This window comes from Ailuropoda melanoleuca, chromosome 5, assembly GCF_002007445.2.
Source record: "Ailuropoda melanoleuca isolate Jingjing chromosome 5, ASM200744v2, whole genome shotgun sequence".
In the NCBI taxonomy this organism is placed as follows: Eukaryota; Metazoa; Chordata; class Mammalia; order Carnivora; family Ursidae; genus Ailuropoda; species Ailuropoda melanoleuca.
Genome location: NC_048222.1, coordinates 33,732,558 through 33,740,811, shown reverse-complemented (window position 1 = coordinate 33,740,811; position 8,254 = coordinate 33,732,558). Strand labels below are relative to the sequence as shown.

The following is an 8,254-nucleotide window of genomic DNA, read 5'->3' as shown; positions in this document are numbered from 1 at the left end:
GCTTTGGTTTCACTGGCTTCCCTAATGTTCTAGGAGCAAGTCAAGCATAGACTTAAGGTCTCAGGCTGACCTTTGCACTTGCTGTTTCCTACAACTGAAACATTGTTTTCCAGATACCTACATGGCTCACTCATTTCATTTAGGTCTCTGGGGAAATGGCAACTCCTCAGAGAAGTCTTCCCTGGTCATTAGCTCTAAAGAGACCCATCATCCCTAGTCCTTACTTTATTTTTCTTCACAGCACTAATCAGTACCTGACATTACATAAAATATAAATATGTAGTTATACATTTGTTTATTTAGAATGGAAGCGCAAATAAAATGGGTTTATTTCATTCACTCCAGTATCTCTAGTGCCAAGTACAATACTTGACACACGGCAGGATCTTGATAAATATCTGTTAAATGAATGCAAGATTCCATTCTACTTTGTCTAGTTTCTTGACTCCAACTCAGCAAGATCCAAGAGATATTTGAGTCTCAATTACGTCAGTGGCACTTAGCTGGATGCTTAGAGCTTTAAACATCTATCTAACAGACACCTGAATTGTGAACCTTTGGGTGCGTAGTGATTAGGAGAGGGCACAAGGGAGCCCTCAGGGTGCCAGAAACGTTCTTTTTCTAGATAGTACTATATAGATGTATTCATAATTACAAACCTATTGAGCGGTACACTTAAGATTTGTGTATTTTAGGTTCCCCCCAATAAAAGTTTTTGTTTTTTGTATTTTTAGTTTCTGACCCATCTCGACACACCGAGAGGTAGTTTGCATTGTGGCAAAAGCTATGATAGAGGGTCTGCATGGCCTGCTGAGACTGAGCGAGCGGTGACAGTCATCCTCCAAGTGCAAGGGTGGCAGACCTGTTAAAAGGAAAAGGGGCGACTGTAACCTTTGTTCCTTCCGACCCAGAACCTCCCAGAAATGATGGGCCTTCCTTAATGCCCTGGGACTCTCTGAAACTGGCGAGCAAAACTAGTGCCTAACTGCTAAAGGCATGCTCCACCTGAGGGGGAGCAGATCACTGAAGCGAGATGGAACTGTGCAGAACTTTCCTCGGAAGAGCCCCCAGGGGAGAGGGGAACAATGTTAAGTCTTTGTTTTCCATTTTTTAAAAGTTTCTATTCATTCATGTAATCTCTACACCCAACAGGGGCTTGAACTCTCTAGCCCGAGATCAAGAGTCCTATGTTCCTCCGACTGGGCCAGCCAGATGCTCCTGTGCTTCCAATTCTTAACCACTTCGCCTGAAAGGCTGACACTACGGCCGCGGGCGCTTACGGGGGACTATGAGCGGGACATTCCGCCCCACGAACGTCACAAACCCGGCGCTCGCCGGCCCGGCCCCCACCACGCAGGCGCGGCACAGAGCCGTTGCTACGCAGGCGCAGTGCGGCCCGGCACCCCGGACGGCGGAGGGCAGGGGCCCCGCGGGCGGGTGCGCGCTCCCGGCGGGCGGGGAGCGAAGCGCGTGCCATGGAACAGCGGTTAGCCGAGTTCCGGGCGGCCAGGAAACGGGCCGGGCCGGCGGCCGAACCTAACACTTGGAGCCCGAGTGCACAAACCTCAGGAGAGAAGGCGGAAGCAACTGCAACTCCAAAGGCAGCCCCAGGCTGGCTAAAACGGTTCCTGGTGTGGAAACCGAGGCCCGCGCGTACCCGGGCCCAGCCCAGCCTCGCTCAGGTGAGAGGGAGGCCTCGCCCCCGGGAGCCGGCTTCAGGGACGTTGTCGTGGCCTCCCAGAAGACTGCGGCCGAGGCGACGCCCACGGCACGCCCGCCGCGTGGCGGCCTGCAGGCCACGCCCCCGGTGGGGAGCGGGCCCCGCCCCCTCCTCTGGTTCCCACCTTCGCTGGCGTAACTGGCCTGCGGGCGCCTGCTGCCTGCTCCGGGTCTGGGCCGGACGTCTCCGGCCACTCGCGTCAGCACTGATCCGTGGCTTTGACATTTTCTTTTCAGCCCGCGACCCACGCAGCTCCCGGTTCTAATCGGAAAGCAAGAGTCTAGGGCCCTGGAGGAAAGCACCTCTGCCCTTGAGTTATTGTGATGCCCTGTGGCTTCAGGAAACCTCCCTACAACAGCTTTAAGCCGCAGCCCTCCGCTAATGGAGGGTAAAAGGTCTAATTGGATACTGCTAAAAAGTGGCAGTAATTAAGGCTTCCTTTGATTTCGCACCTGGGCCACAGGCAGCCAGTAGCCCAAAGAGCCTATGCTTTAGAAATTGCATTTGAATACAAAACTTGCAAAAGTGTGGTCGCTCTAACTGCTGGAGGTGGCCGATGCTTGTGCACCGCTCTTGAATTAGGGAAACTTACTCAAGTTCGGTAGTGAATGTTCCGGTGAAAACATTAATTAGAATAGTCTTACAGACTTTTCACTCTTTAATTTTTGGTATTCTCTTATTTTGCAGATGAACTTGATTCACATCTTTTTTTTTTTCATTTAGTTTTCCCTCAGGAGTAGAGTGGCAAGGTGCCTTGCAGGTGTGAGATTGGATTATCTATGTTGGAATACAGGACGCCACATCGAGGGAAATTGGGTGCCTTGAGACAATCTGTGACAAAGCCTTTTGTATCTCAAAAGTGTAATAAGAGCCAAAAATTCCTTTTGAAAATGAAAATGTATTGGAGCAGAAGTGTCCCTTACTCCTCTTAAAATTATTTCTCTTAGTTCATTTATTACTGCACAACATCTGGCAACTTTTTAAACCAAAGAGAACTCGTTACTCAATTTAGATTAGATATTATTCTCCATGACACGGAGGGTTCTGTCAGACTTACAGAAAGCGAGTGCAGCAGGGTTCAGAACAATACATTTCCTTGCATGCAGTTTGTCTCGGGATAACTTTATTGTTGATTAGAACTCACTGAGCACAATTGCTTAAGATTTTAGAATCTACTTCCCTTACCCTTTTTCCTCTCTGCAGTTAAAAAACAATGTCTAATCCACACAATGAGTATTTGCCTGTATGTCTCATTTCCAAAGGAATATGAGATCATTGAATTGGACCTAGAGAAGGTGAACTTGGAGAAAGTTTCCATTATTAAAAGCCCCAAAGCTGATGTCCTGACAAAAGGCTGACAGGAAATGCTGGACGCACAGTTGGTTCTTATTACTCTGTTTTTCATAAGGGACTCTGTCTTAAGCTCATTTTCATTGACTCCGTTATCATTCCTGAGTTTGCTCTGGTGTGAAAATTCTCATTAAATTGTTTCTTTTCCTCCCAATTTACAGTCCATCTCTCTTAATAATTTTGCTGACACAGGGTGGCTTGTCAGAAATTTCTTTAGCCTTCTATTTGTAATTGCTTCTTGGTTGTCATTGATAAGGAAGCATCCATATCCTCCTTCCCCCACTCTCCAATTTAGCTTGAGGAAAACAGTCGCCAAGATAAAATATTTCAGTCTGTGACAAGCTTCTGACACGTGAAGACCAGAATGCTTGTGACTTCTTCAATCCTGCAGAAACCCCCTGTCTCCCTCCCCAGGCATATCGCACAGCAGCCCCCAGTCCACCGGCTAGCCCCGAGGCACCCAGACATCCTGTGATTCCTCACCCCAGCCCTTGGCTCAGGTTGACCCACTGCTCAAATGCCCTCCTTCTTTGGAGTCACCTGGCTAAGCATCACTCCCTCCAACTTTGCATCACTCCCTCCAACTCAGGAATCATCTTTTAATTTCTTCCTTTCCCTTACCATCATTCATTTATTCAGCAAAATTATATCATGTGCCTACTGTGTTCCAGCTCCCGTCCTGAATCTGGGGAAACGGGGGGATAAGGGCAGATGAAGCCCTGTTCTCGCAGAACTTGCATTTGCTTTTAGGGCAACAGACAAGAAACAGAAGAGCGGAATAATGAATGCTATGAAAGGGGAAAAAAACAGGATTGGATACCGTGCTAGTGATTTGGGGTGACAGGTGCAGAGTTCTACTTTAAATGAGGTGAGCAGGGAGGACCTCACTGAGGAGGTGGCATTTCATAAGAAGGAGCTGCTCTTGGAGAAATCTGGGACAAGGCCAAGGGCACATGTGGTAACATTTTTCTGAAGTTTGTAGGAGAAGAGGGAGCCAGCCAGGTGATGTGAGGGAAAGACGGCATTCCTCTCAAAAAGAACCATAGGTGCAAAGGTCCTGAGGTGCGGAGCAGCTTGGTATTTGAGAAATGGGAGTGTACTTTCCCTAAACTATGCCTCTGTGTTCTGCGATGACCACAAACACTTGCATACACAACTTTTATAGCAGAAGCCACACTGGTACTAAAGCAAGTGCCAAACAAGGTAAAGGAATTTCTGTATCTCTCCTCTTGTTTCTTCCCTTTGCCAATTGGTTGCTGCCCCCCCCCGCATCTCCTTCTAGATCTCTAACCCTTCCCCTTACCATCCCCCCTAAAGGCCCCTAATTAAGTACAAAGGGCTGTGGAGGGAGACCATCCTAGGATCATACACCAACCTCATCTCTGCCTATCTCTCGCTGTGTGACATTAGGGGAGTTACTTAACATCTCAGCTTTTCCGTATCAGTAAATTGGGATCCATAGTGCCTGCCTCCTGGATTACAGGAGATCAGACATCTTGAAGGCACTCAATAAATGGTGGCCATAAGCATTATTCTTTTTATACTCCCTTAAATATAAATTCAGTCTACTGTGAATTTCAAGTCATACACATTCAAAATGTATTCCGTATCCCTCAGTCCATCATTTCTCTCTGACTTGTATGTCCCCACCCCCGTTATGCCCAGTCTTCCTCCCTTACGGGGCCTCCTATGTGAGCTACTCACAGTTTCCCTGCTTCTACTCCGGTAGCCCATTCTCTGCCTGGCAGCCAGAGTAATCTTAAATATAAATCAGATTATATTAGTTCCCTGCTGAGACTTTCAGTGATTTCCCTATTGTGGACAGTGGTCAAATCCAAAGGGGGCATTTATTTCCTTAACAAATCTGTGTGTGACAGGAGGGGGTGTGTTGCTGATAGCATGGTATGGGCTTTTCCAATCTAACTGAAATGTAACGATTACAACGTTGACATTAAAAGAGGTTCTAACAAAATAGGATTTCTGAACCAACGTAAATCAGGTGACCTATATTTTTCATTGAGACCAAATAATGTTTGTGGTCCCTTTTTAAATGATCACAGGGAGAATGGGGAGTATAATTGAAGAAGTGAACCAAAAGTTGTGCTCTGCATTGAGAACCTACGTGTGGAGTGCTGTGTTTGGCTGTGGAGACACCAAAAGATAATGAACGATAGTCCATTGGCCTCCTGGTAGCAATCTAGGGACACTTGTGACCTCTATAAAAGAAAAACACTTAACTGACAAATAGTTCGGTGCTCAGTGAGAAAGACAGGCAATTAGTGCTCTGGGGGGCAGAGGGGGCACCCCTCCTTGATGAGTTCAAGCATACACAGTTCACCAGTCATGCCTGTCCCAGGCTACAGGTGGACAATGTCTTTGGGTAGTAGGACCTGTTGAACTGGAGTAGAGGTTCAACTGATAAAGCAATGGATTGTGGATTGTGTTGCACAGGGAATTTTTTAGACCATTGTTTTTCAGTCTACAAATTGTGACCCATTAGTGGGTGGTGAAATCAATTTGGACGATCTAGTCCTCTATTAAAGATAAATTTTTAAAAATGGATAGAAAATGAAAATTTCATATGTGGTGAAGAATATTTGTTGGTTTGTGAAACTTGTTCTATTCTTTATATGTATATATGATGGTTCCCAGTACAAAATGTTTTTATTATGGGCCATACCCAAAAGTTTGAAAAATGCCAGACTAGAGATCAAGCCTCCCTAAAGCTACCTAAATATCTCTGTCTCCTGTTAGCACTCAACACAGGGGACTGTATACTGGCATTTCTAACTGTTGAATAAATGGAAGGCCTTGCTTGGATTCCAGCCCAAAGAGTTTAAATTTTAACTTGAAGGCAGTAAAATTTGCTGAAGGTTTGTGAACAGAAGGTGGATGGGTGTTTTAGGAAATTCACTTAGCAGCTTTACATAGGATGGTTTGGAGAGGGAAGAGATGGGAGGCAGGGAGTCCACTTAGGAGACACTGCCTGGGCCTGGGGGTGTGTAGGGTGGTCCCGGGATGGAAAGGTTGTGGCTGTACTGAGGATTTGTTTTTATTTTTATCTTTTTTAAGATTTTATTTATTTATTTGTCAGAGAGAGAGAGCGCACAAGCAGGGAGTGGCAGGCAGAGGGAGAAGCAGGCTCCCCTCTGAGCAAAGAGCCTAATGTGGGACTTGATCCCAGGACCCTGGGATCGTGACCTGAGAGCAGATGCTTAACCGACTGAGCCACCCAAGGGCCCCTGATGTTTTTTTAATAAGTGGAAGGGATTTTTGTTTCCTGCTTCTAGTATAGTCCTCATTTTAGAATCATGTCACTCACAAAACAGTAGCTCATCTAATCAACTCAATAAACACACGGGTTCTGTGTGTGGAACATTAGGTGTGGCTGTTGCATATCTGTGTGTAGCAGCAGACTAATCTGAGGAAGTGACTCCGGTGAATGGGAGACCATGTGAATGCTGTAAGGTTTTTATCAGGTCACCTCTAGCTAAGTGCAGATCAGTTTTGATTCAGTCCCAGCAGAGCACGTGAGCTCTTTGGAGATGATTGTTTTCGAGAGCAGGGCAGGAAAATAGAAATCAATGAGCCAGAAGCCTTCTCAGAGCAGTGAGAGCTGTCTCTCCAGATTGGTTTTGATCCTCTGAGCGCCATTACCCTTTATTCTTACTTCTGTTTGTTTGTGTGTCCTAGGAAGTGGCGCAGCCTGGGAGCAGCACGTCACAGCCTCCACAGAAGACAGCCATTCCTCTGCCATCGCCACGGGACCAGTCTTTCCTGACCAACATCACCTTCTTGAAGGTCCTTCTCTGGTTGGTCCTGTTGGGACTGTTTGTGGAACTGGAATTTGGCCTGGTCTATTTTGTCCTGTCCTTGTTCTACTGGATGTATGTCGGGACACGGAGCCCCGAAGAGAAGAGAGAGGGGGAGAAGAGTGCCTACTCTGTATTCAACCCAGGCTGCGAAGCCATCCAGGGCACCCTGACTGCAGAGCAATTGGAACGCGAGTTACAGCTTAGACCCCTGGAGGGGAGATAGGACCAACTCTCTTGTTGTGCAGCTAGCCTCCCACGTGGTCCTCCTAGCCCTTGGACATGGGCTGGTGGGTTTGATTTCAGGTGCCCAAGACTAAGGACAGCTTGCAGGTTAGTTCTGCGACTGTGAAGTTCTACATTCTTTCCCAGATCTTTTGCTGCAGTTTTATCTTTGAACTTTTCTTTGGTTTTGGTTAAACCCCCTGAAAGACACTCACTGTGGATCTGATGCAATTTATCAAACTTACGTACTCAGGAAATAAATCTGTTTGTCTCATTATTTGAGAAAGGTGGTTTTCAGAGCTTTAGAAGGGTGCTGAGGAGATCACTTTAAAATACCCAGCTGTTTGAAGGCATGGTGAGGTACATCAGGACTGTGCAATTAATAAGTGTTCTCTTTAAGTCTTTTCATTTTTATTGCAATCCCCCCCCCAAAAAAAACCAAAACTTGCAACTTAAATTTTGGTTTTTGTTTTTTGGGGGGTTTTGTTGTTGTTGATGTTGTTTGTTTTTTCATTGTTTTGTGGTTTTTGTTTTTCCTTCCTGCTTTAAATCTTGCTTTTTTCAGTCATTAATGGTATTGAAAAATAAAATATCTTTAAAACATCCTCTTTTCAGAAACAGATCCCCATTGCCCTCAGTTATTCGGCTCCCACTCAATGAAGGAAGATAAGAGAAGACAAAGTCCTATGTGACAGGTGTGGGGAGGGATTTCACAAAGTCAATATTGATAGATTTGGTAAGCGGTTATTCATGATAAATTCAGCAAGAAAAAATTCTTGAGTGTGTTCAGATAAGAGCTGTGAAAGTGGAACTCCAGACTTACTCGCTGCTCGGTATGTTTCTTATATTCTGCAGGCTCTAGAGTGAGCAGTCCTGTCGCCTGTGGCTTCTGGTGAGAAATTATGTAAACAATGATATCCAGACATGATTTCCTTCCTTTTCCAGTACAAAGTTAGAATTTGGGTTCATTAAAATTGGGCAAAGCAAACCATTAAATATCTTTTTTATGGATCATACTGATAAGTAAGAAGTGTCTGGTGTTAAAGCAATAGTTTTTCCTAAACTTAAGATTTTAAGAAATTAATGATTCCTCAATAGGTTTTCAACTTCTGAATTCAGTTATTCTTATATTATGACAGTAACTTTA

General features: G+C 45.5%; 1 protein-coding gene and 1 long non-coding RNA gene across 2 annotated transcripts; one reads left to right on the top strand and one right to left on the bottom strand.

Annotated features, from left to right (window-relative positions):
* Positions 1–712: 712 nt before the first annotated feature.
* LOC117802329 lies at positions 713–1,755 on the bottom strand. The gene is made up of 2 exons (XR_004625477.1): positions 1,565–1,755; positions 713–862 (listed from the first exon to the last, which is right to left on the bottom strand). It is a non-coding gene; the product is annotated as an uncharacterized LOC117802329 (long non-coding RNA).
* Positions 1,372–7,384, top strand: SAYSD1 (SAYSVFN motif domain containing 1). The gene is made up of 2 exons (XM_002926511.4): positions 1,372–1,682; positions 6,764–7,384. The coding sequence occupies exons 1-2, from the start codon at positions 1,476–1,478 to the stop codon at positions 7,106–7,108; spliced, it is 552 nt and encodes a 183-aa protein (XP_002926557.2). The 5' UTR covers positions 1,372–1,475; the 3' UTR covers positions 7,109–7,384.
* Positions 7,385–8,254: the final 870 nt, after the last annotated feature.

Bases quoted from the DNA above. Each gene is read 5' to 3' on its own strand.
- SAYSD1 (XM_002926511.4), top strand. From the start codon at position 1,476: ATGGAACAGCGGTTAGCCGAGTTCCGGGCGGCCAGGAAACGGGCCGGG. The intron at 1,683-6,763 runs GTGAGAGGGAGG...TGTGTGTCCTAG, and splicing joins CCCAGCCCAGCCTCGCTCAG to GAAGTGGCGCAGCCTGGGAG.